The sequence below is a fragment of the Hyaena hyaena genome, unplaced genomic scaffold, assembly GCF_003009895.1.
Source record: "Hyaena hyaena isolate Hyena2069 unplaced genomic scaffold, ASM300989v1 scaffold_619, whole genome shotgun sequence".
In the NCBI taxonomy this organism is placed as follows: Eukaryota; Metazoa; Chordata; class Mammalia; order Carnivora; family Hyaenidae; genus Hyaena; species Hyaena hyaena.
The window spans coordinates 840,136-854,607 of record NW_024081252.1 but is presented as its reverse complement, the minus strand read 5'-3'; the positions used below and the strand labels follow the sequence as shown (position 1 = coordinate 854,607).

The window sequence follows — 14,472 nt, the reverse complement described above, 5'->3', positions numbered from 1 at the left end:
CTTCAGACCGCATCGCCCGGAACCGCAAGACCATTGTGTGCCCAATGATTGACGTGATCGACCACGATGACTTTCGGTATGAAACACAGGCCGGGGATGCCATGCGGGGCGCCTTTGACTGGGAGATGTACTATAAGCGGATCCCAATACCTCCAGAACTGCAGAAAGCTGACCCAAGCGACCCATTTGAGTAAGTACGAGTGACCTTGGCTGGTCCCAGTGGCTAACCTAGTGACCCCTTGCCAACACACCCAACTTGTGACTGCCATCTTCCCCTAAAGTGCCAGTGCAGGGGAACCTGGATAAACATTCCCTACCAGAAGCACAGCCCCTCCCAGCATGTCACAGCGCTCAGCTCAGGGACATCCCAGCTGGCCACCTCTGTGCAGAGGGACTGCCAGCGGGGGGTGAACATGGTTGCTGTCTCCCTCAAGCCTAGCACCCAGTCGTCAGCAAGACCAGCATCACCACCACCACCACTTACGAACACTTTCTAGAGGCCACGCACAGTGCTGAGCATATTACATGCTGATCCTTTTTAACCCCCAACAGCCATATGTAGTAAAAATTATTATCCATATTTCCCACATGAGGACACCAAGGCTCTAGGAGGTTAAGCAACTTTTCCAGGTCTCACAACTATGAAGCGGTAAAGGCTGGACGCACGTGCAGGTCTGTCTGCCCCTGGCGCCAGTGTCTCGGCATTCAGTTAGGCCCTCTTGGAAGTGTTAGGAAATAGCAGCCTGTCCCACGGTCAGTGTGGGGTGGACCCGAAACATCCTAGAATGTGAAAGCTGGGGGGACCTACAGGTAATGGACTCCAGTCCCTGGCAGATGGGGAGACCGTAGCCCCAGGACAGGGGGGAGCTAACTTACACAGTGAGTCGATGGCCAGCCCAGAATCAGAGCCCATGTCTCTGGTGCCCCTCCTGTGCTGCCCTGTGAGCCATTCTGGCCCCCTTCCTTGAGCTGTGGAAAGACCTTTGGGTACAAAGCCAAAGTCCAGCCTTCTGCTGTATTAGTTTCCTAATTATGAATTACTCAAAATTCACTGACTTATTAAAACAACACAGATTTATTCTCTTAAAGTTCTTGAGGTCAGAATTCTGAAAAGGAGTCTAACTGAGCTAAAGTCATGGTGTAGGGCAGGCTCTAGGGAAGAGTCTGTTGGCTTGTTCTTTCCAGCTTCTAGAGGCTGCCCACATTCTTTGGCTCGTGGCTCCTTTCTCCATCTTCAAAAAAAAATTTTTTTTTCAAGTATTCATTTTTTTGAGAGAGAGGGAGAAACAGAAAGACAGAGAGACAGAGCGTGAGAGGGGGAGGGGCAAAGAGAGGGAGACACAGAATCCAAAGCAGGCTCCATCTGAGTTATTAGCACAGAGCCTGACGTAGGGCTTAAACTTAGGAACTGCGAATTCACAACGTGAGCCAAAGTGGGACGTTTAACTGAGACATCCAGGTATCCCACTTTCTCTGTCTTCAAAGCCAGCAGCCTAACATGTCCAAGTCTCCCTCTCCTTCCTTCTGCCATCACTCCCCCTCCTCCTCCTACCTCCTCTCCCCCAACTGTGTCCGCGGCTCCTGCTTTCATCATCACATCTCCTTCTGTAACCCTGACCCTCCTGCCTCCTTCTTTCACGTGTGAGGACCCCTGGGAGTACACTGGGCCCACTGGGACAATCTCCCTATCTTAGATCCTTCACTTAATTGTAAGTGTAAGGTGACATATTCCCAAGTTCCAGGAATTAGGCATTGGCTTCTTTGAAGGGGCTTGGTTACCACACCTCCCTAACCACAGTTTAACCCCAGTGAACTCCAGCTCCCCTGTGCCTCACACTCCCCCACTGAGAAGGGTGTTCCTGAGGGGAGCCCCTACTGCTATGGGCCCAAGGGAGGGCTCCGAGGGAGGAAGAGGCCATACTTGGTGGCAAGGGAGTAGCATGAGCTGAGAGCAGAGGGCATGGGTGGAGCCCCATTCCTCTTGAGCAGGTCAGACGTTTGTGTTCTTATCCTGACCTCCGGTATCCTAAACATGGTCAACCACTGCTATTGGAACCCAAGACCACATCATTCAGGCAGCACCCTCCATATGCCCAAGGCAATTCCCAGTTGCCCCGAGTTCTTGGAGAGTAACACTAATAAGAGGAGTAACTAACATCTGAGCTGAGCAGTCACAGCTGACATTACTGCACCCGATCCTCAAAACAGCGCCCCAGGGTGTAGGTAGAATTCTCCACCTTTGACTGACACAGACCCTGTGGCTCAGAGAGGACATGAGACTCGCCCAAGACGACACATGGCAGAGGCTGAGGTCAAAATGGGTTACTGCAGAAAACAGAATTTTCAGGGTAACCAGAACCCCTTTTGGTTTGGACCAGTACCATACGCTGACTCATGGGCCTTACATTTGAAATGTGTATTAAGGATGGGTCTTGGCACATTCATCTTCCTCATTGCAAGATGAGGAGAGGCTCAGTCCAGGTCATGTGGCTGCTTAGTAGCAGAGGCCCCAGTAGGTCCCCTCCACCCCACCCTCTGGGGCCTCAGTCGTCTCACCTGGATATTGAAGGCGTTGGACCTGCCCTGGAGCAGTGGCTCTCAACCCTGGCCGCACATTGGCATCACCTGGGGAGTTTGTAAAAACAAACAAACAAAACCCACCAGGGCAGTCCCCACCCCCACCCCAAGACCAGTCACACAAGAGTCTGGGATGGGTTCTAAGCATCAAAGTTCTTTAAAGCCCCCCCCAGTGATGCTAATGTGTGGCCTCGGTTGAGAGCCACTGGTCTAGATGCTTCCCGAGGGACTCTCCATCCTTCTATCTTCTGATTCTTTCCAAAGGTATCTTTTCTGTACTGTACTTGGACAAAACCCGGGAGAGAGACCACTGAAAAAATCGTAGTCATCTTCTGCACACCGCTCCACGGTGCCAGCACAGAGCAGTCTGCAGGCCCAGGGCGATAGAATGGTATTTGAAGGACACGGGCTTGGGTGGCAGATCCCGGCTGGAACCACAGCTCATCCACTTACTAACCGCATGCCCTTGAGCAGACTATGTAGCTTTTCTGAATTTCAAGTTTCTCCATCTGAAAAGGGGTCTAGTAGAGCTTTGTGAGAGCTGGAGATGATCTCGGTAAAGTGAGTGGTAGACACTAGATGCTCAGAACTGTGTTATTGTTCTTTTTTTTTTGTTTTTTAATTTTTTAAAATTTATCTCTGAGAGAGAGAGAGAGAGAGAGACAGCATAAGCAGGGGAGGGTCAGAGAGAGAGAGGGAGATACAGAATCTGAAACAGGCTCCAGGCTCTGAGCTGGCTGTCAGCACAGAACCTGATGCGGCACTCGAACCCACGAACGGAGAGATCATGACCTGAGCTGAGTCAGATGCTTAACCGACTGAGCCACCCAGGCGCCCCGAACTGTGTTATTGTTCTTGCTGAACACAGCAGAAAATAGACCGGGCTGGAGGAGAGGCCTCCCTCTCGAGGCCAGCCTCAAGCATCCAAAATGCCTTAAGGCTCATCTTCTCCCTGTTCCGCCACGGCTTGGTCCTTGCCCCTGGCTTCCACCCAGGCTGATTTCCGCATTCAGAGTATTGGGTTTGGTTTCCCATGAAGCACTGGTCCAGAAACACTGTCTGCCTCTCTGAGCAGTGTATTTGTGCCTCCAGCCAAAAATCTTCAGAAAAGAAAGGAAAGTTGATACTAGACACCATACTTTTCATAGTACTGGGTACTTTCAGAAATGTAACAGGAATGTGAGCTAAGAATTGTAGCAGCATGTTCATTGCATAGATGGGGGACGGGCTTGGAGATGTTAAATCAGCACTGCCCCATAGCAATATCATGGGAGCCACATAAATACTTCTAAATTTTTTAGTGGCCACATAAAAAAGGTAAAGAGAAGCAGGGAAGATTCATTTTTATAATATACTCTGTTTAACCCAGTATATCTAAAAATAGTCTCATTTTAACATGTAACCAACACTTTGATATTATTTTTTTAAGACTTTATGTTTACGTAATCTCTACACCCAGCGCAGGGCTCAAACTCTCAACCCCAAGATCAAGAGTCACACACCCTACCAGGTGAGCCAGCCAGGCACCCCTGAAATGATTAATGAAAACTTTTCTATTATTTTTTTCACATTAAGACTTGGAAATCAGTGTGTACCTTACACTCCCGGCACATCTCAATTCAGAGCAGCAGTTCCAGCTGTTCAGTGGCCCCATATGGCCCTTGGCTGCTACAGCGGGTGACAAGGGGTTCAGTGGTTAAACACCTGATCTCATATCACACCAAAGGTAAAGGAGAGCGGGAGTGACAGTTTCCCATCCCTGTTCTCCTGTCCTTTTCACTCATTACCTCCCTCTCCACGGTTCCTGCCTGATAGGAGGCAGAGTTCTGTGGTCCTGGGGAGTGTGAGCTCTGGCATAGATTAGAGACAAGTCCTGCTTAGTAGCTGTGAAGCCTTGAGCAAGTTACCTACCTGTCTGCACTCCAGTTTACACATGCATTAATGGGCTAATAAGGATGGGGCCCACCTCGTGATGTCAGCGCAGGATGTAGTCATTTTATTAAAACATCAGTCCAGCAACCACCTGCCACATTCAAGCCCTCAGTGAATATTCAAGGGGATCTTCTTTTAAAGGAGTCCCTCCCATGCTGTCAAGGGTCATCAGCTACAAGAAGCTTGGGAGGCAGGTGGGTCAGCTAATTTCTTTTTAAATTACCCCAGTTCCCATGAGCCTGGAGTTCCCAGGGCCAGGAGGTGGCCTGGAGTTTACTGCTGGAATGTTATTTGGCTTGAGGGTCTGGAGTTTTCCAGTGGAGCCAGACGAGGTCAAGGACACAGCCACTCTGCAAGATTTTCACTCAGCAAATACCGGCGGCCCCTCTTAGGAGCCAGTCCTGTGTGAGGCACCAGGGAGGACTCAGGCAGGCTGCAGCACGCCACCCCTGCCCTGGGGCCTGGCATGATGCTACGCTGACTTGTCCCCCATGGTGCTCCTCGATTTATCATCTCTGTGCCCTTTTCCTGTGGTTTTCCCCTCCAGTCCAGGGTACCTTCCTCTCTCTTCATTGCTCACTTGTCCAAACAAAACCCACCTCCCCCAGCACCCTTCCCCTGGCTCTTGACCCAGCCTACCTCCTCACCCCCAAAACCTGGCCGCAGACACTGCCTTCTTTCATGTTCCCTTAGTGCTGTCTATACCTCCCAGGGGCCCTCGTTACACCTCACCTGTCTTCTGGATCCTTCTGTCCTCAGGTCGCTGCCCTGTCACACTAGCATCCCCCGAACTCCCAGGCCAGCTCCCATCTACCTGCACATCCTTCCAGGATCTCCTGCTCAGCTGGCCCTCGCTGAGTAATGAGACAGTGAAGGTGCGAAATTCGTCTTAGCCCACTTTAACTGAAAGAGCAGAGGCTGTGTCTTCTTCAGCAAAGTCGTGTCCAGTGCTGGGCTGCCTGAGGGACTCTCATCTAAGGAAGCCTGTTTGAAAACATGCATTCCTAGACTGCATCCCGCAGGGACTGCTTCCTAGGTCTGGGGTAGGGCCCAGCAAACTGCGTGTTTTGTCATCTCTCTAAGAGATTCTACCATGCAGACAGGCTCGGAGGCACCTGATTCAGTCCATTTAACCTGTGGGAGGACTGGAGATGCATAGACCATTTAGCTGCCAGGCACACGTTACTGTGATTTCCTCTCACAAGTAACCGTGGAAAGGAGCTCCGGAGCCGTTTGGCTAAAATGTACTATTTAAAGAAGGGAAGTCGTGGAGAGGAAGAAGATAGCCTGGACCCTCACTTGGAAGGGCGTTGGATTCCCTGTTAGACGCATAGGCTGTGCCCTTGGGTCGGCGTGCAGCACCTTCCCCGGGGGACCCGCAGTGTCAGCGTGCACTCAGAGCCTGCAGCCGGGACGTTTTGTCTTCACACCACACTCTTCTTCCCTGACAGGTCTCCCGTGATGGCCGGTGGACTGTTTGCTGTGGATCGGAAATGGTTCTGGGAGTTGGGTGGGTACGACCCAGGCCTGGAGATCTGGGGAGGGGAGCAGTATGAAATCTCATTCAAGGTGAGCCTGCTCTTCATAAGCCCCCTTCTCTTTGCCACACCCCCTTGGCTTTCTGAGCCTGGAAAGACTGGATGCTCAGGGTTCGGCAGTCTCTGCTCCTCAGGTGACACGTCAGGGGCCGTGGGCCACTCCTTCCTGCGTGTGTATAGTGAAGGTGGGGTGTTTCCATAGTCTGCTAAAGACTGGCCTTAACCGCAGCTCTGACTGCCATTTACCTTAACATTGTCCCCTTCTTAGGATGGCAGTGTTAGAATAAGACAGGTCTTGCTTCCAGCAAACCAGCAGTGGGGAAGAGAAGCTGCGGTGAGCAGGACACACAGGCCTGGAGGGGTGCTGTGCTCCGGGAATGGCCCCTGGCCTCGCAGATTCCCACTTATCCTTAGTAGGTCCTGGCCACCCCTCTCAAATTCCCTTTCTCTGCATCCACCACTGCTGCAGTTTGCCATAGAGACCAGTGGTCGGGAGCTCAAGTTGTGGAGTCAGAGGAGCATGGGTTCAAATCTCAGCTCCACCTCTCAGGAGCTGTGTGATTTGGGGCAAGTCAGATTAGCTTTCTTTCCTCGTCTGAAATAAGGGAATAATAATACTACCTACCTTACAGAGCTATTGCAAAGATTAAATGAGATAGTATCTTAGAAGTGCTTCACATGCCACCTGGAGACACAGCCAGCAATTAAAAATGGGTAGAAATTATTCAAGATCCAGTGAATAAATATTTACTCGATCGGACCAGCCATGTGCTGTAGAAGCTTGCTGACAATGGTAGTAGAGGACATGGCGGTTACTAGTTAGCCACCCACACTTCTGGGGCCACTTTCTCCCCTTCACTTTCCATATTGGTCTCAGGTGAAGAACAGAGGCTAGGTCCCTCTGAGGGGAGGATTAGGCTTATCCTGTGCCCTTACATCCGGCCAGGGCTTGCTTCTGCATCCCTAGGACCCCTGGAAGGGAATACCCCCAGCCCACGAGGGATGGCCAGTGGCACCACTATTGGGCTGAGCCCTGTGAATACACAACCCTGTGATGCCCCCGGAATTGGACATCAGCTTTTTAGGCAGGACTCCACTGTCTCACACAGTGGTTGAGACTTCGGTGCTGGGGTCAGATCCAGGCTCTACCACTTCCAACAGACTGTGTGATCTCAGACGAGGAAGGCTCATCTCACTGAGCCTTGGTTCCTGCTTCCACAAAATGAGCTTAATGACACTTGAATCCTCACAGGATTGTTTGGAGGATTAAATGCACCCATGATGGTTGGGTGCTTCTTAACAACATCCTAAAGATTATTTTCATTATCGACATCATTACTGTCACCATGTACACCGCTGGTTGAGCAGTTCAGAACTAGGGAACATAAATTCTTGATTAGCAAGAAAAGAACAACCTGGAATTCTACCAAAACATTGTTTTGGTTTGAAGGGTGGTCTGTGTCTATTTTACCTCCAAAGTTCTGAAGCTGTCTCCCATAAGGGGACCAGCCCCTACCTAACGAACACTCATGTCCAGGGTTGGTGTTCATTTAATGGCAATGGCGGCCCAGGCACCAACCAGTCAGAGCGGATACCAGCTGCAAACAAGTGTGCGTCCGCTCTGGTCCACCACAGCTGAATTTGAGCCCTGCTCAGAGCTGACTGGACACTGCTCCAAGCCCTTCACATGTGTTGTCTTTAATCCCCCAGCAGCCCTAGCAGAGCAGTGTCATCATCAGAGCATCTCACAGGAAGGCAAGTGGGGCTCAGCCCAGGGCCCCACCCGGAAGTAACCAGGACCTGACCCCAGGGGTGTCTGACTGCAGATGCTCTGCTCTGACCTGCCACGATTCCTAGGCCCCTGTAGGGACCGAAGAGAGCACTAGAGAGGAAAACCAGCCTGAGAAGTTGGCAGCAGTCTTTCCCCCTTTCTTCTGTTTTTGCCACCTCCTGGGGTTGTTCTTAATTTACTGGGATATTCTACAGTCTCTCAGTGAAGTGGATTAGTGACCGTCTAAGTGAGAAGCAGCGAATAGGTTCTTCTCCCAGCCATCTGTGATCTGCTCTCAGATAGGGGCTTCCCAGCGCTGTGCTGATATGTATTGCGAAGCTGCATCCAAGCTGATCAGAATGAGTGGTGACTGATGAGTGATGTCTGCCACGGGTGCAGGTCTGGCAAGTGATGGCACAAATGTCATTTATTGAGTATCCGTAGCCCGTGCAGTCTAGCTTTCCAAATGTCACATCCTTATGGGTACAGTGAAATCACACACAAGGAATCAAAGGACTTTTAACTTCATAATTTGTCAATACAGCAATCGAACAAACTTGATTTGTCAAGTTTTCTGCCAAGTGCATCCCCAGAAATGGCCACACCTGTGTTCTGAGTGCTCACCAGAATGTAAATTTCAGTAGGGTAGGATTATTTGTGTGTTTCACCCATTACTTTGTCCCAGGTACCGAAAGGATTGCCTGACATGGAGGGGGCACTTAATACATACGTGTTGGTGTGTCACTCAGAGCAGGTGTATCGCTGGCCAGAAACCATCCTCCGTGGTCAAGAAGTCCCCCTTCAGAAACGCCCTCTGTGGAGAATAGTGAACAGAGAAGGATTTGCACAAAGGAATTCCTAAACCCAAAATGATTTCATTCTGTGTGTTTCAAAGACCCATCTAATGATGCTCATCAGGCAATTACAGCAGAACAAATGGCATTTTTCTCCACACAGTTTATTTACAAAAGACTTGGTAATGAAACCATATTGGAAATCTCTCATCCGGGAGGGGGGAGGAGGCTGGCTCCGGTTTCCATTTGCTCCAATTAATGTCCTTCACTCTCGAGGGGAAAGGGCTCTGTGTATTGAGGAGGCTCCCAGGTCTGGAAGGAAGACCTTCCTCTGTTTTCTCTGTCCTGGCTTTGAGAGCATGAGTTCCCAGAGCCCGTGGCAGTCCATCTGCCAGTGCATTGTCCCCGAGCCCCTGTGGAAGGCCTGCCCACAGTGCAGAGGAGACAGGCAAGCCCATTCATCTGCCAGAGAGGCCTCCCCGAAATGCAGGTGTTCCATTTCAGCCAGAAAGGGGCATTTTCAAAGGGCCGTATTCCTTCTGCTTAATCTCTGCTAAGACCCCTTTTCTTCCTGGTGATGGAGAAGAGAGACTGGTCTGAAAGGTCTGAGTGCATTTTCAGAAATTAAGATAAATTGATATGGGCCATCAGGACTGATGAATTAGTAATTTGGCGCCAATTCCAGACTAGTCCATCTATCCTGATGGGAAAGCCCTAGAAAAGGTGTTCTAAAGGCTCTGAAATTTCTGGAAGAGTCATTGATTTTTTTTTTTTCCACTCTCTTTCTCAGCCAGGAAAGATTTTGTTTCCAAAAGGCACAGTCACACCATCGTAGTCCTCCTGCTTAGTGGTTAGAACCTTCCCAGTTCTAGTGGCCAGTTAAATCTTTAACTCCAGAGCCTGCCTGTACCTGCCTCTGTGAACTGACCCCTGCTCATCTCTCTGCCCTCCATCTCTTACCACGTTGCATTAGTCTGCACTCTAGGTTACAGATGCCCAAAATTCTAGTCAATCTGATTTAAGCAAAAAATCAGAATCAATTGGCTCACACAGTTGAAATTCCAGGGCAGATCCAGAGACTAACTCATCTCATTCAGTCTCTATCTCTCTCGTCCCTTGGCTCTGCTTTCATCTAGATTGGCTTCCTGCTCACGGCTTTCTCTCTGTGGACCCAGCATCCCACTGGAGAGAGAGTTCCATCTTTCCCATCATTCCTGTAGAAGTCCCCAAGTTGAGTCTCACTGGCCTACTCATTCCTTGCCCATCCCTGAGCAATGTCATGATTGGTCAGCTGCAGTCACATGCCCATCCAGACAGGAAGTGGAGATAAGCTGGTCCCCAGTCATTGTATCCAGAAGAATGAATGTGGGGCAGGGCAGACCACAGAAGTCTACACAGCCATACGGAGCTGTTCACAAGCCCCAGGCTCATGTGTCAGGTCATCTTTGGAAGCAGGCACTGTTCACTCCTCTTGAAATGCCTTTCCTTAGTCTGGCTAGCCCACACTCTGCCTTACCTGAGCTGTGTGTGCGAATAAGGCTCCACCCCAACATTACTCCTGGCTTGGCTCTGAATTCCTCATGTTGACATGCGCCAGGGGGTGGCCTGTCTTCCCCACTGGCCTCTGAGCTCCCTGGAGGCCATCTTTTTACCCAGTGGCCCATAGTAGATGTTTTAAATAACTGTTAGTTTATCAGAAATTTATCAATTTCTGTCTGATAAAACTTCCTTTGCCCTGCTCTTCCTTTGCCCTGCTCTTCCCAGACTTACATCACCACCTTTTGGTAGTGGTGGTGTGGTGGGAAGAGTACTCAGTGAGAAGGCAGGGCACTGGCTTCTTATCTTGGCTTTCGATTAATCTATCCATCCATCTGGGGATCCTAGACCAATTGCTTGACCTCTTTGGCACTCACATCCCAGGAAGTGCTGATATAGCTTTTCTACTTGCCCCATGAGATCAGATCAAATAAGATGCTGTGGGGAAAGTCCTTTGACTTACACAGGTGTAAGGGTGGTTTGGATTAGAGGTAGTAGCAGTAGAATGAGCCAGAAAGGGAACTGCACAGTGTCCTTGGGAGGCCAGGGTTAGGACATCTTCATCTCTCAGATCCAGGAGAGGGAGTTTTCATAGGAAAACATGGTGAGCTGGCAGGAGAAAGGCAGGCCTTGCAATGTTATAAGTGGATACCTCTTGTTGATGGCAAAAGCGGAAGATTGACAAGACCCAAATATATGTCCTTAGGGAATAAGTAAGAGCACATCTAAAGAATGGAATATTATGTAAAAAGAATTAGATGCCTCCAAAATTAAGTTTAAACAGAAATGAAAAATAGTATCAGGGCGCCTGGGTGGCTCAGTCTATTGAGTGTCTGTTGATTTCAACTCAGGTCATGATCTCAGGGTTCATGGGCTCGAGTCCCATGTCGGGCTCTGTGCTGATGGCCCAGAGAGCCTGCTTGAGATTCTCTCTCTCCATCTCTACCCCTCTGCTGCCCGTGCTCTATCTCTATCTCTCAAATGAAAGGAAGGAAGGAAGGAATGAAGGAAGGAAGGAAGGAAGGAAGGAAGGAAGGAAGGAGGGAGGGAGGGAGGGAGGGAGGGAGGGAGGAAGGAAAAATAGTATATATATAATATGGTCTCATGTTTGGTGTTTAAAAATATGATGAAGGCAAACCGACAAAGAAAAGCCCTGAGAGTATCCTTCTAGTGGCTGCTGTTCACTGGTCATTCACACCAGTAATATGTGAGGCTCTGCACGGCACCCTACGTGCACTGTCATTTAATTTTCATGAGACACCCAAGGCAGTGCTCTCACTTTCTCCATGTTGTAGATGAGGAAACTGAGGCTTGGGTTAAATCATTTCCACAAAATCACACGACTGGAGCAGGGACTTCAGACCTAGCCTGTGCTCTGACCCACTGCACCATGAAAGTGTCCTGCCCCTTGTGGCATGGGGGGCTAGAGGGCTCCATACTGCAGCTGCCCCCTTTTACTGTTTCTTTAACAATGAATATGTGCATCATAGGTACATATCACTTCTATAAGAAGGGGAAAATGAAGTGTTTTTGTTTTTTTTTTTAACTAAGAAGGTAAAATGGCTTCTCAGCCCTTCCAGCACCCCCTCACCATACACATCCCAGTGCTGTGTTTGGGCCGTTTGCAAGTTCAGGCATGAGAGTCCTCCCCAAGGCAGGCTTCCAGAGAAGGGAGTGACAGCAAGGAGACCGCAGGGAAGGACTGAGCACACCTCTGCAGGGTGGGCCTGAGGAGGCAGTGGCTCCTTCCTTGGAGGGTGAGAGGAGCCAGCCTGAGGGTCCCATGGGGCAGGTCCATGTGAGCAAGGGTGTCATGGAATTCCACATGAGGGGGCGAGGGACAGTCTTGTTCCATGAAGGAAACCCATCCCACATGAGCAGCAGGTGTCACGGTCCCTGGGTTTGCTTTGTTTGATGTAGCTATCAAAGCCCAACCCAGTCCCAGGCTGCAGACTTGGGGCTGATTTTAAAAAAGAAAACTCAGGCTTCCCTTCTGTAAAACTCACAGCATCATCAGGAGGAGTAAATGAAATAGTATGAAAAAAAGGCAGGAGCATGCCAGAAACCGGGTAGAGGTGATATTCTGACCTGGTGCCCTTAGTGGTTCACTGACTGGGCCAGGGTCCCTTGGCTAGAAGGTGGCAGTGCCGGAGCTAAATCCCAGATGTCCTGACTCTAAACTCATTCTACCCAGCAGGAGAGGTGGAGAAAAGTTGGGCCCAGCCTAGAGAGAAGCCCTTGTTATGGGCAGGGTCCAGTCAGCAGCAGCCCCAAGGGGAGTTCTGTTGCTACACAGGAGGGAGAAATGATATCCAGAGGCCAGCCCAGGGGGCAGAAGGTGATCCAGGGCTACCATCCAAGGACCTGCATGTCAACACCTTCCCATCACTTTCCCCTCCCACAGACTCAGACTAGCTGCAGAGTTGCTGAGGGGAACCTGGTGCTAACTCTGTCCTTTGCTGGGCTAGCTGAGGATGCTGGGAGCGTGCTCTGCCACGTGCAGCATTTTCCTCCCAGCTACAGGTGCCCAGCCTTTCCAAGAGCTGCCCGCTGGGAGCTGGGAAGGCATTCTGCTCATGACTCTCAGCAAGCCCTTTGAAATTCCATGAATATCTCTGTCTGTAGGGGCCTGTGTCTCCCATCATTCCTCCAGGAAGGTGGCTCAAAGGCCCAAGGGTCATCTGTCATCCATGGCTCCCCAACCAGCACACACCTGTCTCCATGCCTCGATCTTTCATTACCAGAAATGGCAATAATAATTTCTTCAGAGTTCTGTTCTAATAACTAAATGGCATGAAACATTCATTTGGCCTAGCGCCAGGCAAAAAGGAGGCACTCAGTAAGTGGTAGCTGTTCTGATCAGAACCCTCATGTTAGAACAAAATTGGATTAAGTTCATGGCCTTCAGAATCAAACCTCCTGTGTTCTGGTGCAGGCTTGATTAGCTGGTTGCTGTGTGACCTTGAGGAAGTGGCCTAATCTCTCTGGACTTAGCTTCATAGCTGTAAAATGGAGATAGAATAATCCTTATTTCATAGCGTGGGTGTAAACCTAATGTTAGTCAAACCGTCTTAGAACCTTAGCTCATTGCTTGGCATGTAATAAATGATGAATAAACAGTAGCTGTTAATGTCGGCATTGTTGTGGTTGATGCGGTCGGACTGCAGTTGTAGGAAGACAGGCGTGGAAAGAGCTTTGAGGCTGACAGGACAGAGCCCGAAGACCTTGGCTCCAGGCCCAGCTTTGGAATGAACTCTCAGTGAGACCTTGGACGCCTCACTTGCCCTTTCTGCTGGGCCTTCTCATCTGCAAGGGCACTAAGAACCCCAAACTCACAGGGCTATCTGTGAACTAGCCAGTGCCATTATCCTCAGAGGGGTTGTCACTATTCCAGTACGTACTGGTCCTCAAAGTTGTGGTCCTCAGCCTTTTCAGCACCATCTGAGAACTTGTTAGAAATGCAGAGTCTCAAGCTCCACCCCAGACCTGCTGATTCAGACACCCTAGGGGTGGCCCCTAGCAGTCTGTATTTTAACAAGCTTTCCAGGTGATTCTGATGCTCACTAGTGTAAAAATTACGGCTGTAATGAGTGCGTGGGATCTTGTGCAGAGAGCGTGCTCAGGCTTGGGCATGGAAGGACAGAGAAATGGGTAGCCTGCTTGGCTGGTTGGTCAGCACATCCCAACACCTTCCCCCAGTTACATCATTGGGTCCGTGCGTCCACCCTTCACAGCGAGTTTCTATTCCATGTCTTCCGACAGGGTTTTAGAGCATCGCTGCCCAAAGACTAGGTCAAGTGTGAATGAATGAGTGAACGAATGAATGAATGAGTGAATGTTGTATGGGCTGCATTATTGATGGGAAGAGAAGGACTGCACCCAACAGAGCAGAAAAGCAAATGCACATCAGCTGATTCCAGCAGCGTCCACAACTTGAGCCCAGGGGATGTGGAGAGGGCCACAGGTGACCAAAAGAACAGATGGCACACAGCCTTAGTTGCAAGCCAGGGGTGCCCATTTGTTCTTTAGGCAATACAGGTACTGACAGGGGTCTTAGCAGGAGGCCATAATAGGGTCTGGACCAGGTTTTAGAAAGATCAAACCAGGAAGGTACAGTCTGCCTAGAGGTCTGGGGATCCTAGCCCCAGATTCCACGCTGGGCTCTGCCATTTATGAGCTGAGGGACCTTGGGGGAAGTCACTTTATCTCGCGAGGCCTCAGCTTCCTCACACGTAAAAGGTATGATAGCACCTCCCTCACTGGGTGGTTATGAAGGTGCTCTGTCCCAAGTAGGAGTCAAACCCCAGGGAAACTGCAGTCTGAC

At 50.1% G+C, this 14,472-nt stretch overlaps 1 protein-coding gene across 2 annotated transcripts in view; it reads left to right on the top strand.

Moving 5' to 3' along the window:
- The window catches only part of GALNT10 (polypeptide N-acetylgalactosaminyltransferase 10), a 218,290-nt gene that overhangs the window by 180,747 nt on the left and 23,071 nt on the right, over positions 1–14,472 (top strand). For both annotated transcript variants that reach the window (XM_039257471.1, XM_039257472.1), the window contains 2 exons: positions 7–190; positions 5,961–6,078. In XM_039257471.1, the coding sequence (XP_039113402.1) occupies positions 7–190; positions 5,961–6,078 (302 nt within the window). The remainder of the gene's footprint in view (positions 1–6; positions 191–5,960; positions 6,079–14,472) is intronic.